Source organism: Epinephelus lanceolatus, chromosome 14 (genome assembly GCF_041903045.1).
Source record: "Epinephelus lanceolatus isolate andai-2023 chromosome 14, ASM4190304v1, whole genome shotgun sequence".
NCBI lineage: Eukaryota > Metazoa > Chordata > Actinopteri > Perciformes > Serranidae > Epinephelus > Epinephelus lanceolatus.
Window position 1 is genome coordinate 33,621,716 of NC_135747.1, and position 25,884 is coordinate 33,647,599.

General features: G+C 43.2%; 2 protein-coding genes across 2 annotated transcripts in view; both read right to left on the reverse strand.

Moving 5' to 3' along the window:
* Window positions 1-4,947: 4,947 nt before the first annotated feature.
* Window positions 4,948-7,355, reverse strand: gdf3 (growth differentiation factor 3). The gene is made up of 2 exons (XM_033618148.2): window positions 6,910-7,355; window positions 4,948-6,030 (listed from the first exon to the last, which is right to left on the reverse strand). The coding sequence occupies exons 1-2, from the start codon at window positions 7,196-7,198 to the stop codon at window positions 5,177-5,179; spliced, it is 1,143 nt and encodes a 380-aa protein (XP_033474039.1). The 5' UTR covers window positions 7,199-7,355; the 3' UTR covers window positions 4,948-5,176.
* Window positions 7,356-11,613: 4,258 nt separating this feature from the next.
* The window catches only part of trappc10 (trafficking protein particle complex subunit 10), a 31,419-nt gene continuing 17,148 nt past the window's right edge, over window positions 11,614-25,884 (reverse strand). Inside the window, exons 10-23 of the mRNA XM_033617693.2 lie at window positions 24,981-25,057; window positions 24,660-24,751; window positions 22,934-23,074; window positions 22,366-22,475; window positions 21,558-22,090; window positions 21,297-21,438; window positions 19,677-19,835; window positions 19,260-19,489; window positions 17,979-18,079; window positions 17,629-17,752; window positions 15,763-15,927; window positions 15,382-15,562; window positions 14,683-14,877; window positions 11,614-14,294 (exon numbers count right to left, since the gene is read on the reverse strand). Coding sequence (XP_033473584.1) covers window positions 14,047-14,294; window positions 14,683-14,877; window positions 15,382-15,562; window positions 15,763-15,927; window positions 17,629-17,752; window positions 17,979-18,079; window positions 19,260-19,489; window positions 19,677-19,835; window positions 21,297-21,438; window positions 21,558-22,090; window positions 22,366-22,475; window positions 22,934-23,074; window positions 24,660-24,751; window positions 24,981-25,057 — 2,498 coding nt within the window. The 3' untranslated portion in view covers window positions 11,614-14,046. The remainder of the gene's footprint in view (window positions 14,295-14,682; window positions 14,878-15,381; window positions 15,563-15,762; window positions 15,928-17,628; window positions 17,753-17,978; window positions 18,080-19,259; window positions 19,490-19,676; window positions 19,836-21,296; window positions 21,439-21,557; window positions 22,091-22,365; window positions 22,476-22,933; window positions 23,075-24,659; window positions 24,752-24,980; window positions 25,058-25,884) is intronic.

Genomic DNA, 25,884 nt, shown 5'->3' on the forward strand with positions numbered 1-25,884 from the left:
GGGGTCCTGTGGGACCCAACACAAATCTCACAGGGGTGGTTGGTTTTAACTTTGTCGCAGGTAGGTGTGGGCTGTCAAAAACTGAACTGCAGGTCCTGCCATTTGATGGAATACAACAAGTCTGTCTCTTCATCAGATGCACAGGAGGAGGCGCACATTAATAATCCTCCGGGACGGATGAAAAGTTAAGGGATCAAGGAAGTCACTTCAATTCATCCTGAGGGAGACATGAATGTTTGAACCAGAGTTCATGGCATCTTCTAGTTGTTCCACTCAAAACCACAAAAACCAACCTCATGGTGGCGCTAGAGGAGAGGTCAGAGGGTCACTAAAGTCAGTAGTATTCATCCTCTGGGGACTACGATTATACATCCTAACTCTCATGACTGACGATCCGACAGTTGTTGAGATACTTCAGTTTAGACCAAAGTGGCGGACCAACCAACCAACCAACCAACCAACCAACCAATCATAAAGGCCATCCACAGAGCCACGCTGCCAGCATGGTTAAAAACAGACTTTTACCCTTTGCTGCAGACCCAGCGACAAAAGATTTCACTCTGTATCTTCTTTTCTGAGAGTGTTGACGCAGCTCAGGGCGTCCCCAGGCTTCACCACTGACGTAAAGCTTAAAGATAATTTGACTCTGTGGCTCATCTGTAACTGAGTGAAGATTCATTTGGGAGGTGGAGAGTGAGCGAGTGTTTTAGTTTTAGAGACAGGAAGAAAACACTTCTGTGAGTCTGACTGTTAGAGATAGAGTGTGTATTGTGGGCCCCAGAGGGTAGAGTGGAAATGACTTTGTCTTTGACAGCAAAGTACTGTTGAACAGCCCGAGGCTTCTTCCTTTTCCCGTCTATCTCTCTGCTGCTCCGCGCTCCCTCTCTTTCATTCATCTTCTGTCTCGCTTCAGTTTTGTTACACATCAGAGGAAAATAAGAAAACAGTCTGATTAAGAAAACTGGCAGAGCAATAAACAGGAAGGGATAAAGGAAGGATGCAAAAAAAACACTTCACTGTGCTCAGATCAAACGTCTTTCAAGATTTAAAGATGTTTGGATTGGTTTTAGTTTGTGGCCACTGGTTGCACTGGACAGCTCCCAGTTTGGAAAATGTCCCACAGTGTTTTAGCTAATTAAATGGAAAATTAAAGACAATTAAAATAAAAATGTGAGTCACTTACATGACTTTATTTCAGTGTGAAGTGGGTCCAAACTACATGAAACAACAACATGTAATGAAGGCTACACATGTAAAAATCATGCTTAAAAGAAGCACTCCACCGATTTTACACATGTAGGTCAGTTTACTGGTCATGGTTTAGAGTTAATGACCCTATTGGTTGCATTATGGGAAATGTGGGATCCAGTGTGTTTGGAGCTTGACCCATACTAGGGACTAGATGTTAGAATATCTCACCCTCTGCTTCACAGATTTTGACTGTTGCACACAAACAAACATGAAGCTCTATTAATAGCTGCAGCTACATGCCCATTAGCCCACAGCGTCATTAACAGGCGGCTCGCTCAGTGTGTGACGTGCACTTGTAGATAAAATATAGGCCTATATTAATGAAGGTTCATTAGTACGGTTTTGTATTTCTCTGTAATGTAGCACAGTGTTAACAATGTTACTGATACTATTCTTCCTCACACCTTCAACTCAAACCATTGTGTTGCCCCGCCCAAAATATGTAGTAATTAAATTAATATCGTAAACATGCGGGCGACTAGTCGACTAATGGCCCTAAATGACGACTATTGGTTGACTAAGAAAATTCTTAATCACGGGGTTAGCCCTACTAACCGGAGCCAAAAGCTCACAGCTGCAGCTTCCAGTTCATGTTTATGTAGCTAACGTTAGCTTGAGCCTTGAATCACAGTGTGTCCTCCACCGTTTTCCGTGTCGCTACAGACCACCTCGCCAAAGGAGAGTGTGCAGCAGTTCCAGAGATGGGCCACAAGTCAACAACCGCAGCAACCCAAATCCAGCCTGCACAAACACCAGGACCAGACAGCCTCAACTCCCCACCTGATCAGCAAACTTTCTGTTGCTGCCGTTACACAGGTTAGACCCAGCACTGTCACTGGGCACTAGCCCACTGTGACACCCAGCGCCGGGGCGTTTGCACTGGCCGAATTCGAGCCGCTACAGCCTCCAATTGAAGCGCCAGTGCTGCCGCCTCCTCTCCTCCAGGCAAAGAAGTCCACAGTGGCGGAGAACAAGGTGGAGGGACCGTGGGGTGGCTAGCTAATTCTTGTCTCATTTGTAGTCTGATAAACAGAAAAGAGTGCGGGAAAAGAGGGGGGGTTGAATGAATGAGCTGTGCGACTCAAACATTACATGAAAAAATTTAAATTAAAACTAAATAAAACAATGTATGGTAAATAAATGGTTACTGTATGAAGCCCTTGCGTATGTCTGTGGTCTGGTGGGAGGAGCGGGATGTTTGTTTGTTTTTTTCTTTTTTGTCTTTTTGAGATTTTGGTCTACCCCACATTTATATGTGTCTTGGAAACCTGACAACCTGGGACATTTGTATGAATGATGCTTGCGTCATCTACAATATTTCCATTTGCCATAATTTTGTAGCAATAAAAAGGTTTCCTCCCATGTTGGGTTTGAATATTTATGTCAGAATTTGAGTGTTAAAAACCCAGCAAAATAATAAAATTTAAGGAGAAAATTAAGTTTACCTGGTCAATAATGTTCTCATAAGGTGGGACAGAAAGACAAAACACTGACAACAAAACAGGATTTTAAAGTGAGCATAAACAAAACGTATTGGGAACGTTAGGGGAACCTTGTGGGAGCCAAAAAACTGCTCTGTACTTCTCCTCCTCCCTCCTCCTTCACACCCCAAACTCTGTCTCCATTTCTCTGCCACTAATTACTACAACCTGTCAGCCTCTCCCGGTTGCTGTGGCGACCGGCCGTTGTCATGGCAACCCCAGTGGTCTGTCTGGCTGGGTGAGGGAGGGAGGGAGAGAGAGAGGGGAGGTGGGGGTGTTATCAGGCAGGAAGGTGAGATAAGAGAGTTAATTTCTCCTTTAGTAGATAAAAGAGCGCCTGGTCTGCGTCTGTGAAACATTGAAACCAGCGGCGACACGTAAAGACCGAGACTTACTGAATATTTGCTGATGTGAATATTTCTGTCAGTATTGATTTTTGTTTTTACGCAACAGTCCACAATAAGCACTAAATACTACATTCCACGATGTAATAAATCTGCTAAGGAAAATATGCTTGAATGAGGAGTGTATTAAAGGACAAATGATCCTTTGTTAGTTCTCCAGGAATGAAGAAGCCTCTTGGATGAGAGGTGAAACGACTTCAAGAAACTCAAGCAAGTCCAGTTGCCTACGATATAACACCAAGATTACCATGACCTGGATGACTGAGAATATTCACCGTAATACCACAGAAGGCCCTCCTCTCAAATCATCCAACTGGACAATGTGAAAAAAAGAGATGACGTGAGTGGTTTTGCACTCTTTGATGAGTTCAAAGTCTTCAGGCAAAAATGCCATGCACCTAGAGCTTGTTGAAACGCTAAAACAGCAAGCGAAAAGCTTCAGTCTCATTAAAAACAATTTCAAAAGAGCCGCCTCCAGCTACTAAAAAGCTTTCTGGCCTTACTCAGTTTTAGATTTGCCCTGATATAGAGACTCTGTATCTATGGATAGCTGTCTAACAGAACTTCAACATCATGATTTTTATTTTTTTTCAAGGAAAGAATGCTGAAAATATGAACTCAATAGATACTAGGCATTTTTTGTGGTGACAGAAAGCACAGAATGAGGTCATTAAAGTCGGCACAAGCCATGTATAAATGATGCAGGATTTCTTCCTCACTCAACAACTGGAATTGCTGCTCAAAAGCAGGGCGCTCAGAGACGTTACACAGTTGAAATTCTTGAAGGAGAACAGCTGAATCTCTTCCACCGAGTCTTTCATGGGCCCACAGGAGAGAATAACTTGGCCATATTTAGACCCATGCTCTAAAGTGTGGACTAAAAAGGAACAAAATTAGTGAGCATTGCTGAAAGTGAAATTATTACCAACTCTGCATTGGTGCAGCTTCAGTAGTGTGGAATAAACTGTGGCGTCCTGAATGTTTTATGAACAGCCCCGGACTTCTCAGACTCTTTTAGTGACTTACCGCTCAGAGGGAACTCATTCAGCGGCTCCTCTGGCAGCAGCACAGCGTCTCTCCCTCTCCTCTGTCGCTGTGTCATCAAGTAATTTTGTCATAAACCTTTCGTAATGTAAACCTATGTGATGCTTGAGGCTAAGAAATTATATATGTGTGATAGTTGTGGTATCATAACAGCCTGTCACAGGTTACAGCGTGATGATTAGAGGAGAAATGGCAGAGCATAAAGGTCCAGGTGGAAAAAACAATCATTTAGGATTTTACTAAAAGAAGGAATCACCTGTTGATTTATATATATAGATCCCAGGGGACATTTGTTGTATTTGGGAGCTGCTTAAATGTGTAATTTGTGGTAGATTTTATTTTGTTGAACTATTAATATTGTATACAGAATCTGAATCTCAGATTTTTGGGGGGCGTATTTTTGCCTTTAATCGATAGGAAAGTTAAGTGTGAGGTAGGGAGAGAGAGGGAGTGACATGCGGCAAAGGGCCACGGGCTGGTATCGAACCCGGGCCGCTGCAGCAACAGCCTTGTACATGGGGCACCTGCCCTATCCACTAAGCCACTGACGCCCCGATTTCTGTTTAGTTTTTACTGAATATCCGAAGGCAAACTGTAAAACTATATCACTTATTTTGTTACAATTCTTTTTTCTTGAATTAATAATACATATTTTTTTACTAATCTGTCATATCGTCAAGAATATCGTTATTGCAAAATATCGTGATATTATTTTAGGGCCATATCGCCCATCCCTACTGAAGAAAACTTCAGTCCTTCAGTGTGGCTTTATTACATTTTTTATTAACATCAGCTGTCATATTAAAAATATGTCAAAATTTCTGTGAGAACGAACGATTACAAATTCTTTAAAAGCATCAATTGTAGAAATATTGTACAAGAAAACCTAATCTGACAATCAGAAAACATTTAATCACAGTAAGAAAATAAGACTTTGGAGCAAGAAGCTTAAAAACGACCTGGTGGACATGTGATAGTCAGAATTTTCCACCGACCTCATCGACACCCGCACTCGTCCACCACCATGTCCTGGTAATGTCGCAGCACCACGTTGTCGTTGTTGTCGTAGTAGAGCATGGAGATCGGAGAGAGGCGGATGGGCACGCAGCAGGGTTGCGGTGTGCCGTGTGGGTCCAGGGAGTGCACCAGTGTCTGCAGGATGGCGTGGTTGGTGCCGTTCAGACTCTCGCTGAGCGGAAACGGGCAGTCTCCGTGGCAGTAGTTGGCCATGTATCCCTGCGGTGCGATGATCCAGTCCTGCCAGCCCACGTCCTTGAAGTCGATGTAGAGGCGGCGGGCCTTGCACACGTTGCTGGGTGTCACAGGGAGGTGGATGGCGCTTCTTCTCTGCCTGGAGCGACACTGGTGTGGGTTGAGGGACACTGCGACCAGCGAGGCCTGGATCAGCGGCAGGGTGAAGGCCGGGTCTAACGGGAGGGAGTTCCCCGGGTGAAAAGGAAGAAGCTCTTGTGGATCTGCGCTGAGAGGCAGCAGCTCTAAAACCAAACCGTAGTTGCGTCCCGGTTTGCGCCAGCTCTCTGCCAGCGAGGTGAGGTCCATGGTGACGGAGGTGGGCTCGGGCTGCAGCTGGACCGACTGGGACAGCAGGAGCCTGCGGTTAGCTTGGGGATTGGCTCCCCTCAGCGTGGCTCGAATCACTTTATACAGGGACACACTGAGGGCCCGGGGCCCCTGCAGGAGCTCCGCTGACCTGACGGGCTTCCAGTGGAACTTGATTTCCAGCTGAGCCAGAGACAGCAGCTCCACAGGCTGCAGGACGGACATGTTGAAGAAAAGCTGCTTCTCCAGACAGGCCTGACAGCTGCTGCTCCAGCCAGACACCAGCCTGCCTGCAAAACATCAGCAGGGAGACCAGCCTTTAACAACAGGGGTTTATTTGGCTTCTTTATTTAAGTGGAGATGAGGTGCGTGATAACCTAAATCACAGAGAAGAATCATTTGTCATGACCAATTACTTTTTCTCTCAGACTCACACTGTGGTCGCACTCAGTCTGCATTTTGAGCAGGTCTCACTGAGGCACATTTGCAGCATGATTTAGTGCGAACACCTTAAAATAACAAGCCTTTTGTTGTCTGCTTTAAAAGAGACGTTGACCAAAACAATTAGGCTGATGTGTTTTGATTGTTCGAGTACTGAGTAACACTTTGTTCAATAAATAATAGTGTGTATTCTCTCTCTCACGTAACTGTGTGTAAACGTTGGCTGAACCTGCTTCTTACAAACAAAGATGTGCCAAGTTTTGCACACAAGAAGAAGCACTGTAGGGCCTGTTGTACTTTTTAGCTACAGATCTTATGATTATTAAAACCATTCATTTTCAACTGCGTATCTAGAGTCAGGTCACAGGGGCAGCAGGCCGAGCACCCCAGATGTCCTTCTGCTTGATGACATCACAAGTTTGAGAGTTACTTTCCATGTTTACAAATATTGATTTAACTTTCTATGGAAATGACATATTGTAATTCTTAATTTTAGGTGGTGTTGCCCTTTAAAGTTAAAGTTAGGACAGTGGTGTCTGCAGGGCCTTTTAATTAGAACTTTAAAAGACAGAATATACATCTTATTTGTCTCCATCTGGTAAGGTCTAATTGCTGGACTCATGAGCACACTGGGTCTTGCAGCCATTCAACACACACACAGACACACACACACACACACACACACACACACACACACACACACACACTGAATAATAATGATGACCCACCTTGGTCCTGCACGTATCGGATGATGTTGCCGCGCACTCCGTATTCAGACACCGTGCAGGGGTCGCTCTCCTCGGCCTGGATGTTCTCTGACCTCCGGAACATCCTCCAGAGCGCAGAGGGGACGCGGCGCCGGGTCTGGTGGCTCCCCGGCGGCCGAGGCCTCCCGGAGAGCCCCAGGGAGCTGAGGAAGAGCCGCTCCTGGCTCTTCATCTCCTCCACATGTGAGAGGGCACACACACCGAGGACACACACCGCTAACAGCAGCACAGGGGACACGTGTGGCCTCATGTTGGATATGTTCCAGCTCTGTCTGCTCCTCACCTGTAGGGTTTCTCCTGCAGACAGCGGTGCGTTTGTTTTAAAGTGTGAGACCTCCCGGTGTGCGGCTGCTTAATTATGTTAATGAGGAGCCGGCAGACAGGCCGGAGATAAGGTGAGGGGGGCGGGGTCACATGGAGGCTGATCTCAGGTCAGGCCCTCAGCAACAGACAGACAGACACACAAACAGTCTGTAAAACTTTAACTTTAACAGACTTTAACAGTGCTGATTAATGTTGTAAATAAATATTTTTTGTATCACAGAGTTTCTCCTCCAGTTATTAGCTGTGTTAATGTTCCCTCACCTGCCCTGAAATGACCCCAGTTTAACCCTGAAAGGCCCAGATCAGTTAGAGATGATGATGTTTAATTCATTAAAAGCTCACTTCACCCAAAGACAGTTTTGTTGGAGGAGGTTATAAGACACCACAAGAGAGTTCTGCAGGGATGACGTGTTTTTGGAGGCCAACTCCGAAGTTAGCGTCACCCTGGTTCCCTCAACACAAAGTAAATGGGTTTTTCCGTTTCGGATTATTGCAGAAAATAATTACGGAGTAAACAAAGGTTTATGATGCTTACACATTTTTATTTTATTTTATTTCAATTCAGTTCAATTCAATTCAATTCTAGTCTATTCTATTTTATTTTATTTTATTTTATTTTAATTTAATTTAATTTAATTTAATTTAATTTAATTTAATTTAATTTAATTCAATTTTATTTTATTTTGTTTTATTTATTAACCCAGCTCCCAGTGGGACATTTTTCCTCACATTTGTTTCATTTTATTTTTTTTCTTTCTCTTTTCTTCTCATTATTAATGTTATTCTAATTATTCATCTTTTTATTTTGCTTTTCTTTTTTTCACTTTTTTTTCTCCATGTAGAAGTGGAGCTCAGTGTACGCGGGCGGCGATTCCATACACAAACAAACAGCATCACTCCATCGTCATAAAAACAGAAAAAACAAACTAAAAAAGACAAAAACTAAACAAGGTACCTCACCCAACATTGGGGCAAATAGTCATACAACAGAAATTTCATACTGGCATAATAATATTCCAGACTAGTTCAACTGCAACAAAAACAAGTTGACAAAAAAAAGTGAGGCCACATATCTTTTCTCACCACCCTCAGCTTCAATAAACTTTTCTCATCTGTCTAAATAACCTTTGTTATTTGTATAATATCCTTCCAAAACTGGTGTTTAAGGAAGCTCTTAAGTCTGTAGATGTTTAAAGATTCTGCAAGAGTTGCCTGATAAATTAACTTTTTCCCTAAGAATATAATTAAATTAACAGTATTACAGTAGTTAAGTCTTTGTTCCTGTAACATCCTCCAACATCACAGAGAACAGATCCAGCTCCAGGTGTAAACTCATATCTGAACTCATTTTTTGAACCTCACCCCAAAATGCAGACACAATATGACAACACCAAAAATGATACTTACATATTTTGTTCAGCAAGATAATCTTTACACATGAACACCACTTTAATGATATTTGAAGCATACGTGTAGTCGCCAGGAGCAAAAGGCACACAATAGTCGCAGGAATTTAGCGTCTCCACCACAACATGGCTTCAAAGCTGTGTTCAGCATGATGACATTGTGTAGTATCACTGAGCCACTTGTTAGCAACTGCAACTTTTAAAGACAGGTTAAGGTTTCAGATTTTACAGGTGGGGTGTTTACTGACTTATCTAACGTCGTAGAACAAAACAGGAAGTCTCTTGAGCTTGTGTGAACTTGTGCTTGTGTTGGGTGGCAGTAGCAGCAGCAGCTCAGTCCATAGGGACCTGGCTTGGGAGCCAGAGTGTCGCCGTTCAAGTCCCTGTGTGGGCCAAGCATGGAGTGTGGACTGGTAGCTGGAGAGGTGCCAGTTTGCCTCCTGGGCACCACTGATGTGCCCTTGAGCAAGGCGACCATCCGAAGCAGCCCCCTCGCCCTGATATCTCTCCATTTAACACATGTAAAGGTCCTGTGTGTGCATGTGTGTGTATATCTGGCCTGTGTGTGTATGACAACAGAGTGAATATAAATTGACTTTCTCTTCAGGGATTAATGAAGTTAAATAAAAGTTAAACACTTATGAAAACACTTTGAAAGAATGAGACATAATCTTGCATTTCATGTCTTGTCAGGATGTCACAAGTGCCTACGTGACGTTTAATCTGCCAGTGTGTCACCAGCTGTGAGCGCTTCACTTTATGACTGGATAAGTTGGCCCAAACTGCTCTGTCACCTCTCTGACGATGCCTGTTAAAGACCCCTGACCTCAGCTGCTGTCACTGAGTATGAGTATCTGACGTCTCCTGACTCCATGTGTTCTGTCTGGTAGAAACTGCCACCACGCCACAAATGTCACTCTCAAATTTGGAGACAATCACGTCATTTGAATGATTGCAGCCTCCCAGCTAATGTGACTAAAAATGATGAACACATGGCGACAACACACACTGCCAGAGTCTTTTCCTCTTTTCCACCTGCATTTTATATTTAAAATAATTTATCTGCAACTTTAAGTTTCCCTCTGTTTCACACTTTTACAAATTCAAACCACTTTGGTCAGATTATAGTGGAAGAAAATAGAAAAAAAACACTTTGGCTCCCCCCAGTGGTGGGCTGAAGCATGACACTGTTGCAGGCACCACTGCACACGACTGTATCAGCGTCTCTACCTGCTGTCTATCCACAACCAGAGAATACAGAGCACTCACATGAGATGAGGAGACTGTTGCTGGACATACACACACCAAACCTAACAGCTAGAGCAGCAGAGTCTGAGTGGTGCTTGACTCTGAGCTGTGAATCTGCAGTGTGTTTGAGGAACAGCACTTCTTAAGTTTGTTACGCCATCTAGTGTCCATGTCAGGTACTTCATACTGTAATTATACAAACTGAGAGCGCCCAACAACCACACAGCCCCAACCAGCAACTGATCCAATGTGTGTTTCACTTTTTGGTTTCCAGCATTTTTGGCTTGTGAAAACTCATCATAGGTTATAGTTCAACATCCCATTCAGTGTTGTTTGAAGGATTTTTTGATGACTGAAGACTACAGTTATCCTCATTGTCCCTTTTCTGTTTCAATATAACAGAGTCTCCGTGCACAAAGTCAGGACTGTAAAATTAATTCTTTTCTGAGCTTGGTGTGGAAGAACTTGACTGACCTGCACAAAGCCCTGACCTGAACCCCATCCAACACCTGTGGGATGAACTGGAACACAAGCTGTGCTGGACCTCAGTAATGCTCCCACCTGGTCCCCAGAGGAAATGTTGGCACTGTTCATTTCTTCAAACCACAAATATGCAACATTTGTACGTTTTAAACATGGCATATCAACATATCTAATGTGACATAGTTCAGATTAGATGTGTATGAGCTGCCTTTGTCATCGACAGGTGGAGGAGATGGTGGATGGCATGAAACAGTTGCCAAGCGCTAATTGTGGCCCCAAGCCCTGGTGTTTTTTAGCGAGATGTTGCAGCAATTCCAGCGCAATTGTGACACCAAGTTGTTAAGCAAGACACACGCCTCATTTGTGGCACCAAATCCAGGTGTTTCATAGCGAGACATCGTGGCATTTCCAGCCACAATTTTAGTATGTTTGATCGCAAAACATCAGGGCATTTCAAGCTGTGGTTGTGGTACCAAAACGGGGTGTTTTTTGCGAGACATGGCAGCGTTTCCAGCTGCAATTGTGGAACCTAAAGTGGGTGTATTTTAACGAGACATTGTGGCATTTGTGGCACCAGAAAACAGGTGTTTTTTAGCAAGACATCAAGGCATTTGTAGCTGCGACTGTGGCACCTACACCGTGTGTTTTTAGCCAGACACTGTGGCATTTCTAGCCATGATTATGGCACCAAAACTGGCTGACTTTTGACGAGACATCGAGGCATTTGCAGTGGTGATTCTGGCACTTTTTAGCAAGACACTGGGGCATTTCCAGCCGCGATAGTAACACCAAAAGCAGTTGTTTTTTGAGCGAGACATTGCAGCATTTCAAGCTGTGGTTTTAGTGGCAAAACTGGGAGTTTGACGCCAAAACATGATCTTTTTTTAACCATAATGAAGTGATTTTTGAGCCTAAATATAACCAACAAATCAACAAATCTTCAACATATGAAACATACATGTATTTGTGGTTTGCAGAAAAGTAAAGTACCAACGTTTACTTTGGCGACTGGGTTGAATGGGACAATATTTTGAAGCCAGTTTCCACAGTTTGGTGGTACACCTTAAACCAGAAGAGGAGGCTTTTACAGCAGCAGATTCATTCTCCTGGTTTTGAGTATATTTAACAATCACCTCTGTGTAAGGAGACCTCCTTTAATGACGGCGTTGTAGCTAACACGTTGTCATAAACACCAAACATCAGGTCAGTTCCAGTGATTTTTTAATATAGTTGGCAATCAAAGATGATTTTGATTTGAATCATTATTTACAGATCAGTATGTACAGTGGTCAAAGAGGAGCAGGAGGCTGTAGTTACACTGTGTGTGTGCGCCAGGGGGAGGAGAGGAGGAGGAGGAGGGGTGAATAAGACATTCATCCTTTCAAATAAACGAACGAATCGATCCAACACCGACTGACTTCATTCATCTATTCAACACCCAACGGTATGTGTGCATAGCTCGGACACAGATTTGGCGACGCACACACACCTCCCAATCACACACACTCACACAGAATAAATATACACACACTGTATATGAACAATCCACTGATAAGGTAAGACAATAGATAGACAATAATGTGCACTGCTTGATCTCACCTGATCACACACACACGCACACACATTCGTACAGACACATACAAGTAGACCCCCACACATACACACAACTACAGCTCAACAGATACACACGACACACACCGCTAGACTGAGTCTGAGACTCTCCCGTCACCAGTGATTCCCATCTGAGAGTTTTGTGCTGATATTTGTGTTTGAGTCAGAGAATGAAGTCACTGTTTAGTTAAAAATAAAGTCATTTTAAAGATGTATCCATGACAACCAGACGCTTCCATCCTGCAGGTACATGAACGATTCTCTTTGCTGTAGACTTGTAATAAAACTGACATTTTTTTTAGTGTAGTAATACACACTTTCATCAACAAATTTTTATCAATTTGTTGATGAAAGTGTGTGATTTTTTTTCCCAAATGTTCACCAGAATCCTGCTGTGAAAGGGGAACAACATTCTGTAAGTGTTTCACTGCTTTATCCAAATAAACCTCATTGCAGGAAATAGTTTACGAACATTTTCTAGAATTATTTTTATTTCTGTCTTTTTAGGCAAAAAAAAATGCAGCCTAAAAAGCAGTTATGATTGACTGTGTTTATGTTCATCAGTGAGCGATTAACAAGAACTAAATGAGTTAAAACATGGCAGCATTATTTTTAAAATGTGGCCAAATTCTTATTTTATCCATTTGGAATTGTTTTTATGTCGTTAAGAAAATACAAAGATGAATGCTTGATTTCACACGACAACCTTACAACTGTCTAAATGCTTGTGGTCATTTTAAGACCATTATCAGGCTGATATTATGTAGTTTGACCCCAGCATTAATATTCTACTTCAACATTAACAACACAAAGGCCTGTCATGATCATTTCCGTATTGTCTGATCAAGATCAGCAAAAACTGACCGAGGTCATGTCCATATATCGTAAGATGTAGCATAAAATGGTCTGAAAATGACAGTAATTTAGTTTATCACTATTATTTCAGGTTGAAGATGTCGTCCAACAAAAGTACTTATCATGACAGGCCGAGTGTCTCAGGTTGGGTATCGAACTGTTTTTAAGGTTACCACTGAGTATGGCTTTACTCAATTAGTGCCAAATTTTGGTACCTGGGAGCACATGGTTGAGAGGGGAAAACAAAGAGCCTGCAGCTCGCTCAAGTTACAGAGTCAGGGCGATGGTGTGATATGAATATTTGTAAAGCGAAATGCAGAGCTGGTCTTAACTACACGCTCTAATTCTTGTCTGCACGAGTTTCACGCTGGCTTGTATCTCTTTCTCACGTTATGCCCTGGTGACATACTGACAGGCTGGAAGTTCTAGGGACAGGTTATATTGTGTGTGGTTGAATAACAATGTATAAATTGAGAAGGTTGGGCTTATTTTTTACACCTGAAATTACATATTTGTTATTATAGACAGTAAAATACTGAAAAAAGGTGCCACTGGGTAACAGTGCCCAACCCTACCAGTATGACAGGACAGAAGAGTCTGTTTAGGATCGTGGATATTTCTCCAAGGATGAATTTTGACGTCTTGACTTTCATAAAAGGCAAAAGTCTCAAATGTAAAAGCGATGACTTGTGGAGAGGCTCAGAACAGCACGTACAGCAGGACACACTCAGTCAAAGTTACAGTACTTGAGTAGCTGATCGAGGCGTACACACATCTAGGGCTTTGGTGCATCATGGGACAATCAGGACTGTTATTCTTCAGTTCGAAGGAGCACGACAGGCGCCGATCTGATCGATCAGTCCATATATATATTTATATATTTATAACTATAAATCCATCCAATGAGCTATGTACAAAGTATGGCAAAGAAAAATCTTTATTTAAATTTTATCAGCAGATGTCATCGGCTCTTCACTGCGTCTAGTCCGTAATGTCTCCAGTGATGTGAACGTTTCATGCGTAGGGGTGAGTCCATGCCGGCAACCTGCAGTGAGCGGTCTTCGACATGGACTCATGGACCCGGTCTGCCCCAGAGCAAAAGCTCAGCAGAGTCCGTCCAGGGCCGGGGTTCAGTTCTGTAAGAAGGGGGCGGGCACTCTTGCCACCAGGGTCATGTAGCGTTGACCTCCATGATGTGGTCGTCGGTGGCGGGCAGCACCAGCACCTGCCGCGTGTGGGTGTGGTTGAACACCTGTCCGGGGCTGAAGGGCTCCAGACGTGGCATGGCCACGCCCTTCTGCTGCTGGTCGCCGCTGCCCACGGAGTGCACGCTGCCCCGGCTGCGGATGCTCGCCGTGTCCGCCTGGTCGTCCAGCGTCTTGTCCAGCAGGGAGAGACTGTCGTTCTCTACGCAGCTGTCTGAGGACGGCAAGAAACAAACTGATGTCAGCAGATGAAAGAAAAATACTGCTGCTCATGAACTGCAGTCAAACTGTCAAACTAGGCAGCGCTGATCAAATACGCATCAATATTCTGTCACTGTATTGTCTATTTCTCTCTCTTAAATGTTTTCAGAAAATATTTTAGTGTACTGTTTCACTGTTAAATAAGAAAATGTGCTGTGTTCTGTTTTGGCTCGACTGTTCTCAACACGACAACCAACTATCGACACAAAGTTCCTCGCTGCGCCCTAACTGCAACAAAAACATGGAGGTAACACCACATATAACACTGTCGAGTGACGCTTACTCATCGCAGAGGAAATTCTTTCACTGCAACAGCCCTAGCTCTACGTGAGAGGTCTTACCAGGGTCTGGCTGAATGGCCACAGCTGCAGTGTGAGGAAGGTACTTCAGCACTTTGATCTTGGGGAAGGGCAGGTGTCCAGCGAACAGAGGCATCACCTCAATCTGCACCTTGTGGGTCGCGCCGGCTGCCATCGGCATCGACACCATCCCTGAACTCTTCCCACACACGGCCCAGTTACTGCTGCTGTCGGCCACTGTAGACACACACACACAGACATGAGATAAAGGGTAAAGTCACTGATGTTTTGTCTGTTAACTCTACAGTCACGACTCTAAATATGAATATGTCTGCACAAAGTGATCGCTCTATTGTGTCTAGAAATATTTGTGTCTGAGAAAATTGCTAAAACTGACGATGAGGCGTATCTGTGCTTACAGCAAACAGCTGACATACACACTCAGATTTTTTTTTACACTCAATCTTGTTTGCAACTAATGAACTAATTTTAATTGTTTATTTTTTACTCTATGATGTAATGTCTGCTAGCGTGGACCCCAGGAAAAGTAGATGCTACCCACTGGGGATCCAAAAAAATAAACAAATATATAAATAAATAAAAAAGAGCTTAAATTTGATGTTTTTATTCACATTTATCACAATAATATTTGTTTCCTGCACTATTATAATCCCCATTCTCTCTGCTTTTGTTTATCCATCCTTTTAGAAACCCAGGTGATGACCTATTGTCCCGACATACCTTCATACATGAGTTTGGTGGTTTTGAGGCCATCAGAGTCGGTCTTGCTCTCCTCTGCCATTTCTCCCTCTGCAGGTTCAGTCAGTCGTGTTATACACACCTCCAGCCCGCAGAGCAGACCGGAGCGACAGTGCTGCTCCCCAGCAGGAGGCAGGATCTCAGCTTTCACACTGTACAGTGTCTGACAATGACAAACAGTGGTTATTTATGGAGGGGAAGTCTCTCTAGGAACCAGGAACACAACAGACAGCTGACCCTTGTTTGAGACATGTTTATTTTGCCTGTCCACATGTTTCAAAAACATCTAGATATTTAAGCTGCTGACGACAGGATTACAGCTCCACTTATCAAAGAGCAGAATAAACTCTGAAGTGGACTCACAGTGACTCTCTCGAGCTGGAACTGGTAGTGGAAGGGTTTGAAGGCAGAGACGTCTTGCTTGAGCGGAGCGAAGTTGGCAGAGAAAACACACTGGAGACACGAGGGCAGGTCGTCCTTCCACCTCACCTCCCACAGGCAGAACACACTGTGCTTACTGCACAACAGCTACACAAAAATACATCAATATGAATTAGTTTTGGTGTTATTTTAAATGAAACCAACACAAGAGGCACGTGGTAAAGAATGGATAGATCCTTTTGACAGACCTACCTATAGTGCTTTTTATCACTCTAGATCGTTTTGGTGTGAGTTGCAGAGTGTTGGGGATATCAGCTGTAGAGATGTCTGCCTTCTCTCTGATATAATGGAGCTAGATGGCACTCAGCTTGTGATGCTCAAAGTGTCAAAAAATACATTTGAAAAACTCAACAGCAATGTCTCTTTCCAGAAATTGTGCCGTGGTTATTCAAGATAATCCACAGACCTTATTGTGAGCAGTTTCATGTAGGACCTATTTTCTTTCTACCGAACTGCACCGACCAACTGTATCACCACAAAAAGGTACCGTCCATCTACTCATGGACGAAAGGGTCATGCTAGTGACAGTGCGAGATGTAAACACTAATGATTTTATATTGTGTACATTTCCTCTACTCATATGAAGCCAGGGACAACAGCAACATTTAACAAAGGTAACGTTACAAAATTCAGCTCCATTACAACTCACAAGGTTCAATGACAAAACAACTGTCCTATACTAAACTTGTTTTCCAAACAAATATAACATGCTAATGTTATTAGCACAAGCCTATGGCATTTTACATTGTATAAATTAGCCTAGTGACGAGCGGAGATTTCCTCTGCTCATATGAAGCCAGGATAAATCACACACAAGACTTAAAATGCTGTTTTTGTGGAGGCTTTATTGTCTTCGAAATTTATTGTTTATTATCTGTGAAATGAAAGTAAATAAAAGCTTTGTTTCCACTGAGGGAAATGGTTTCAGCTTAAAGACAGGAGGTCCGCGTCGCCGCAACGTGTAGTTACATTTCTGGGGAGGTGCACGTCAGGCTACAACGCTGGAGTATAAATCCCGCTTGATGGCGTCCTCCTCGGCTGAGCTGTAACATTAGCTAGCTCTCTGATACTAGTGAGCTAACAGTAGATGCATGCTTCCTTCTGTGCGGTGATATGGTTGGCAAGTGTAATCTGGTAGAAAGAAAATAGTCCCTACATTAAACTGCTCACAACAAGGTCTGTGGATTATCTTGAGTAACTGAGTCATGATTTCTGCAAAGAGACATTGCTGTTGAGTTTTTTAAATGTAATTTTTTGGCAATTTGAGCACCACAAGCTGAGTGCCATCTAGCTCCATTATACTGGAGAGAAGGCAGACATCTCTACAGCTGATATCTCCAACACTCTGCAACCCACACCAAAACAATCTAGACTGATAAACAGCACTTCAAGTTTGGGGAAAATATGTTTCTGATTTTAGGGTGAACTGTCTCTAGAAACCATAAATAGTTCCCTCCACATATCTGAGCTCCTCAACCTCTCTGTGGTTCAGCACACATGAGGAAACTAATTTGTGGTGCTTGTTAACACAATCATTATTTCTGTCACTACCCAGCAGAGAACAAATGGTGGACCAAGGCTCAGCCCCCTCTGGAGGGGAAGGCTGAAACTAAGGAGTAAAAATATGTATCCTCATTAGTGTGATCTTTCTATTTTTTATATTCCCCCATATTTTCCAATACATATTATAACCTGAATCTATTTTTTTACAAACACTAAACCTGGACACTACCCACTGATCCATCCTGTCGTCCCTGACATTTGTTTGGTCATTTTTTTTCTGCTCACCTGTTGAGTTTTAGTGTTGAGGGACTGCAGCTCCAGCGACGCATGCTGCTTCTCTGTCAGCTTCACTTCTGCCAGTGTGAAGTTCACATCTGACATGTTCTGCACACACACCTGGATGTACTTCCTGTGGGGTCAGGTCAAAGGTCACAGGTCAGACGTGTGTATAAATGAGTTGGGGTTAATTAAATAAGTAAACTATAGTTTCTTGCATTTTGAGGATTGTCTGTGAAAGTGCACATCTGCCAAAGATTTCTATGGATAAACTATTTGTTCAACAACAAAAAACAGTAACGTGATTTTTCTTTTCATTAGTGACACGTACAGATATTTCAGTGAGAAGAGCAGCTCACCTGTTACCAGCAGAAAGCAGTGAGTGTTTGGTCTTGAAAGGGATGTAGAAGGTGAGGGCGAGCAGCGTAGAGTAGATGGACCACGGACAGTCGATGGACATCTGCAGACAGACGGGCACAAAAATTAAATATCAAATCTCTTGAAGTATCGTGTAACAGCTCACAAGTCCAAGTACAAGGAGGGAATATTTATCTGGTTAATGATTGTTATCTTTCTGACACTTTTAGGGCTGCAACTAATAGGGTTGGGTCGGTTCTCGGTAATACCAATTCAGTTCGGTACTCCATCTTGGACCCGGGGTTGGTTTTTTTTTTTTTTTTTTTGAGACTGACCGGACCGCATACTCAGGCGGAACGGACTCCATGGAGGTCCACCTGATAAAAGTGGACATCCACAAGCCCTGTGCGCGCAAAGCACGACCGCGCAGAATCCGCTCCGCGCACCAGTGTCACACAAAAGACTGTTCGGAATCTATTTTTCACATCGCAGGGATTTTTCACGGACATTTTTACACGGAGTCCGCTCCGCTTATAGTACGCCCGAGTCTGTGGGCACCTGTGTCTGCCTCTTTGCCAAGCACACAGCGAGCAGGAGAGAGAGTGGGGTGGGGGTGGGGCGGGGACTGAGGTAGGGGGTGTGAGTGCACATGCGCCGAGGCCTCTACTGTAGCCTGGAGTTTGTTTAATAGTGACGAGGAGTCGATAATGGCGGACAATTTAGTCTCAAAGAAATCAAAGAATGCGCCACTATGGCAACACTTTGGCTTTGAGCCAGACGAAGGAGGCAACCCTTGTTTGCACTGATTGAGTAAGCTGCAAAATTTATTTGTTAAATCAGTCAATTGAGCCCCCAAGTGGCGAAAATCCGGTATTTCCGACTTGATGTGTTTTTGTTTTTTGTTTTTTTACAAAAACCGGACCGTGTTTTTTTTTTCTCATACCAACACAACCCTAGCAGTTAATGATAATTTTCATTACCAATTTTTCATTACCAACTCAATCTCTATTTGGTCTAAAATTTGTTTCTACTGTTTTATTAAAACATTAGAAAGCAGTGAAAAATGTCAATTACAACATCCTGGAGCCCAAAGTGACTTTATCAAATGTCTTATTTTGTCCCGAACCTAAAAACGTTCAATTTACTATAAAGCAAGACCAAGAAAAGCAGCAAATTCTGACATTTAAGAACTTGGAAATAACACATTTTTGCTTGAAAAACGACAAACAATAAATCTATTATCAGAGAAGTTGCCGATTAATTTACTCAATTTAGACATTCACCCTCTGGTCGATGGCGGTCATGGGTGTGTCGGGATGGCTGTAGCTGCGTGGTCGGTGGCGGACCTCCCCGTTGGTCAGCCTCTCATTGGTGGGCCGGTCTGACCCGGACGGGATGACGCACAGAACCTCCAGGTGGAACTCCAGAGTGTGGTACGGAGGGGTGGCAGGCAGGCTGATGCTGGTCACCTTCTCAGAGGACTGGATGGACAGAGTGTTCTCACCCACCAGCTCTGAACACAGCGAGGGGACAGAGAAGGAAGCTGTGAGAACTTTAAAGCTGTTTTTGTGTCAGTTAGTTTCTTCAGGAACCAGATTTTATAAACATTATGTACTAAAGAAAATACAACTTCATGCAGGCGACTAAGACACAATCAGGGAACAAAGGTGGATCTATTCTGGAGGAAGCAGTGCACTGACCAGCTGTGGGGTTGCTGATGCGGGCGGTGCAGCTGGTGGAGGGCAGGATGGGCATAGTGTCTGTGTTGCTGAGCTGCAGAGCGTCTCCTTTCTTTACAGCGTAGTGACCCGTCAACAGAGTGAACTTCACCATCTGAGGCAGACCGGCCAGCAGCGGCTCTGAAAGCACAAACACACCTACAGTGAGCACCGCCCACACACACACACACACACACACACACACACACACACACACACACACACACACACACACACACACACACACACTGACACATGCTGCAATTTGGTTTGTAAATAGTCATAAACATGATATCATAGTAATGAGGGCAGCAGAAACTAGAGATGCACCAATTTATCGGCCGCACAATCGGTATCGGCTGATATTCGCACTGTCGACTGGCATCGGCCTATCGGCAAGTAAGTGGCTGATGCTTTTCTGTTGTGTCGCATCAATTCTGTGCAGGCTAAAAAGCAGGGCTTGAGACTAACAGCATCCCATTGTCCCCACATAAAAGGAAACATGATTGGGATGAAAAGAAAATTTCCCCAGGTCATCCTCAGGACAGAGGGACGCAGTAAACTTATCATGGACGTGTCAGGTGATACACCCTCTGATACTGCTACACTGTGAACAACAAATCTGTGTTGACATCGGCAGCAGGAGAGCAAGTTAACGCACCAGAAATGACAGCTAACAGAGGCTGAATCATGTTACATTATGAAGCATTCAAGGTCTATTGGGCAAAATTAGAACATTTTCACGATGTGTTCAAATCTAGTAGTTTTTGGTGAGAAACTTGATAAATACAGCTGTTTAAAGAAAAAATGTGTTGATGTTTTCACAGCACTTATTTTTAAGGGCTTTAAGGATATTTTTCATGTAAAAGCTTATATTAAAGGTCGTTTTATAAATGTGTATGAGTGTATTTATGCTCATTAAGATAGTGTAATGAAGGCTGGATGACTTTAAAGCAATTCAGTTTTTTTTATAATGCTATTATTTATAATTTCACAATCGGTGCATCCCTAGTTCAGTAGTATGCCATACGGTACTGTCAAGGCTCAAGAGCTGCTACGTGAGCAACTTATTCTAAACAGCCATATAGACGCTCAGAACATGGTAAACTGAAGAGGGGTCAGGGACTTTGTTGTAATGTTCGTCCAATAAAAGAAATCTGTGAGAGCAGCTCCTGATGAAATTAAGTGATATATCGTTGTCATGAGAAATCAGTTTGCTTGATTGATTCATTCATTTTCCGACACTGCTTATCCTGTGAAGAGTCACAAGGGGCTGGAGCCTATCCCGGCTGACACTGGGTGAGAGGCAGGGTACACCCTGGACAGGTCACCAGACTATCACAGGGCTGACACATAGACAGACGACCATTCACACTCACATTCACACCTACGGACAATTTAGAGTCACCAATTAACCTGCATGTCTTTGGACTGTGGGAGGAAGCTGGAGTACCTGGAGAACACGCAGACTCCACCGTGCCGTCCTTTATTCTTTCATGTAATCTACTCAATGTTGTATGAGCAAACAGACTTGGAACTTGCAACCAACACCACACCCTCATTTTAATCATACATGTCACCAATTATATAAAAAACTGAGACCTGAGAGAGGCTCCACTGTGAGTTGGGGCTCCTGAGAATAGACTTCATACTGGACCGAGGGGTAGATGTGAGGCAGCACAAACTGCACCTGACCCACGGTGGCAAACAGCTGGCGCAGTGTGTAAGTACCTGGTTGTCCACTCTACAGAGAAAACACACGAGTGACAGAGCAAAAGATGGAATGTAAGAAAACGACGAAAGTTTTATCAAACAGAAAAGCAAATGTTTAGAGAGAGAGAGAGTGAGAAAAGTGTTCCTTACTGGTGCTGTGAATATGATGCTGTTATTCCCAGGCTCTAACGTCACATCCTGCACCTTCAGCATCTGTGCTCCTTCCTTCATGGTGACAGTAGGAGGGCTGACACAGTTGGGTGTGTCTGGCGGCGAGCTGCTGTCATGACGGCGCATGACCAGATGAGTGTTTTTACACACCACTCCTGTGGAGTTGAGAGAATTGTCCGAAGGACTCCTGTCCTGAATCTCATCCAGCTCTAAAGGGGGGCCCGCGGCTAAGGAGAAGGGCGGACCTGCTGACGAGCTACCCTGGCTAAACTCTACTGTCCCTGGGTTTGTTTGTCTCTGAGTGCCCTTAGACCTTCCGTTAGTCCCCGCACGCTCCAGGTCAAAGTGAATGCTCGCGGCGAGTTGCTGTATGCGCACCGACACGGGCATCAAACATCGCAGAGTGAGCTCCACCTGCAGGACGGCACCAGAGTGCACCGAGGCTGTGGCTGGGTGGAACTGGAGCCGTGTGAGCTGACAGAAGACGCCCATGCTGAGAGTCACTTTGTGAGCTGAGGAGGAAGACAACAACATTTGGTATTAATGGAATACTGCAGTTTATGACGACAAGAAAAACACTGTAGATGTTTTCTAACAATTCAAAACAGTGGATTAACTGTTACAGGATGCCTACAGGTGTCAGACACTTAAATTCAATGCTTTTTAAGAAGCTTTTCAAGATAATTTTAAACCAAATTCAAGACTGTTTTTGAACAAATCAGATTTTTTGTGGTCAGATAAGTAGTTTTGTCGGAGAGGTAAACTTGTAACAAACACCATCACTTACACTGATCTCCAGACTTGCCGGCAAATGTCAGGATTTCTTGACAAAAGTGCTTCCTCTCCTCTGTGGTCAGATTCACATCACCAGCCAACAAGGCACTGGTTTGCAAGTAGCTGCAGTGGGATGTTAAGGAAACCAAACACTACAGTGCATTGGTGCAAGAATATCACCTTTATCAGGTCAGCACAGGAACCTGCTGGTAACCTTAAAATGCCCGAGCACGTTGGACATGATCTTTTCTTCTTTAACTTACTCACCCCTGACTGAAAAGATGACACAGTGTGACGGAAGTTAATAAAAATGCAAATAAAACATAGTGTGTGCAGTTATACAATGGATTTAAATGTGTTTGCATATCTATCTGAATTGCAAGTGTACATTTCTTTATTAAACAGCACCTGAACCATCACGCTATATATCTATTTGGTAGTACAAACTAAATGCACACAGCTCCATATAACATCCTGCATCCTTAAGGTTATTCTTTTATCTTGGCACTACTGTGAAGCTGACATATTTGGCCCTTTACTGGTCTAATGGCTATTCTTAGTGTTGGTGATTTGAAGGATACTCTTCAGTTCTGCCCAGCAGTTTCTGACACTCAGCAATCTGTTTCCTGGTGTGAGTGACGGGGAGGCTCCATCCCTCTGACACGTATGACTTCAGAGCTTCCTGTAAGAAGGTTTCTGCCCGCTCAGGGTCGCCCTTCCTCCTGAGAAACACAAACACATCAGGTTGGTTTTAATAATGAAACAAAAGCATAGAAATTACTGACAGAGTGTGTGCTTGTCCACAAATATTTCTAAGGGGGTGAGTTCAGTATTTTACAACCTGGATCCTGTTTTTCCAAGTTATTTTCTCAAGGTTACTAAAAGGAAGAACATTTCTGAATCTGAGCCAGCTGGCAGCAGCGAAACAGGCTGCAATGTAACCGGTTCTGCCATGTTTACAACCACTAACCACTAATTTACAAATATTAAAAGTGGTTGTTTTTGCCACTGACAGGCTCAGATTATTATTCTAAGTGTCTGACAATATTAAGGAAATTATCCCTACAGAGATAAGATCCTTTTTGTTAAAGAGTAAGAGTAAAGAGTTTGTTTAACCATAAACAGCCCTGAAATCGCTACCGTCACACCCACCACACTCCATTTAAAAAAACAATCGTAAAACACACTTCAGAAACAAATAAAATTTAGAAAAACCAACTTGGTGTGTCTTTCCACTTTTCCAACATTCACCATCTCTTGTTTGGTTAAAACAAACCCTTAAATCACAGAGTCAGATGTGAAAATATGCTGACTCAATACATACTAAAATTACTGCTTATTTAAATGGAGTCTGGTGGGTTTGACAATAGTGATTTCGGGGCTGTTTAAGGTTAAACAAAAAGGATCTTGCTCCTTAACAAAAGGTCGATCTCTGTAGGGACTACTTCTATACATTTTCAGACATTCAGAATAACAATCTGAGCCTGTCAGTGGCAAAACAAACACTTTTAATAGATGTAAATGAACAAGTGGTTACACTGCAGATTATTTTGCTGGTCTCGCTCAAAGCTGGACCAAGGTCAAAAAGTGCTGCTCCTTTAATGCTATTTAGAAGTGAAACAAACCTTTATATAAGACCCAAAGTCAGGACAGACAAAAAATGGTAATTATTGAAGTGTATTTTGTCTCTATCATTCGTGCATGTACGAGGCTGTACTGTCACTGAGCATAAACAAACTTTACTCTTTTTGATTAAAGTCTTTTCAAAGGTCCCATTTTGTAAATCACAACATATTTAAAGGCTAGACTGATGAACTATGCTTCAGCTTCTGGCTGGTGTTTGGCATCAGGTGATGTTAAAATCTGTATTTAAAAAGAGTATTACCAGCAGCATAGAAACAGCAGAGACCCAGTTCACTTTGTCTTCTCTATCATAAGCTGTCATTCCTCTTTAAAGCCATTCCAATCTACAGTTTGTCTAAATGCAGCAAAAAGAAACCCGTCACCGCGTGATGACTCTAATGAATGTTTTCGAAATGTTACTTTAACTGCACTTTTATGGCTTCCCATTTATTTAAAACCCCGTCACACCCCGTCGTACCGCATTAGTGTTTTCATTTATTCTGCCTGATTAGCCCTCTCCTCAGGAGTGTGTGGGTGTTTACAAGCAGTGACTGATTGACAGTTGTGGAGAGGAGGGCTAATCAGCCAGAGCAGCTGAAAACACCAGTGTGGATGTGCAGGGGGGCTTTAAGATCATTTCCAGACCCATGTGTGTACCCCAAGGGAAATAGCAGGTTTCCTCACATGTAGAACTCAGCCAGGCTTTTTCCCACCAGCCTGGCAGACCTCAGCCTCCCGATGGCTCTGTACATCTCCATAGCAGCATGAGAGAGTTCCTGATGCAAGAAGTGGCCAACAAGATGAAGGAGGAGGAGGAGGAGAGGGAAGGGAAGAAGAGAGGAGACAGATAATCAACTGAACTGTCTCCGCTGAGGTTTCCAGGAGATTACATCAGAAATAAAAATGATTTAAGTTTTTGGACAGGAATTCAGAGAATGTCTGTTAACTTCCTGCTCTGCCAACTACTGAAACACAACACCAAGCTGCGGCGAGAGACTGACTTACAAGATAGTGCCTTTCAAAAGCTTCCACAGACGACAAGGCTTCTTTCAGCTTTTTATAAGGGCTCTGCAAACTGCTAACTGTGGAGAGAGACAAAGGGAGATTAACACAAAGCACAGACTGCTTATTTAGAGTCTTCATTACACCTTCATCAACACGATTGTGGAGCGTGATGTATTTGACAGTGTTGGCAGTTCAGCATGCCGAGATGCAGTAGAAAATATGGCGATACCACACTCCTGTGGCGTCTGCTGGTGTTTTACACAACTGAAAGCTTCCACTGAGATGACGGGTATCAAATGAAGTCGGAAGAAAAGCTATCAAATGAAATACCCCTACATGTGTCTGATTGAAAACTGGAACTAGTACTGTTTTACTTTACTGGCATTTTCAGCCGATGGTCATCTGTTTGAGGAAGAAGAAAGAAAAGAAAGACACAAAAAACTTCAGAGAAGCTGCACTGAACGGGTGAAGTCATGAATCAATCAGGCTGTACAGTCAGTATTGAATCAGCTGAACTGCTGCTGATGAGGGCCAATCAGAGCTGAGCAGGGTCAGCAGCACAGCACACTATAGATAAAAGATGACCTCACATGGCTCAAGATGCCCGACTTGGTGTCTTTGGGCTGGTGTTGTCATGATACTGGAATTTCTCACTCTAAAGATATCAGTATTCAAAACCTTTTTTATTTTTATAAAATGACAATATGTTTCTTTTCTTGGTTCGTGGCAGAGAACAGCAGAATAACTGTAGCACACATAAACAGTGAGAGAGCTACAAGCGAAGCTTGATACTGCATAAAGTTAGCATTGAAACCATTTTAAATATCTGGTATCAATAAGTATCCGTAAATCAATATTTTTGACACTAGTCAGGGCCCTGAATCACAATCCATGTTGTGTCAGC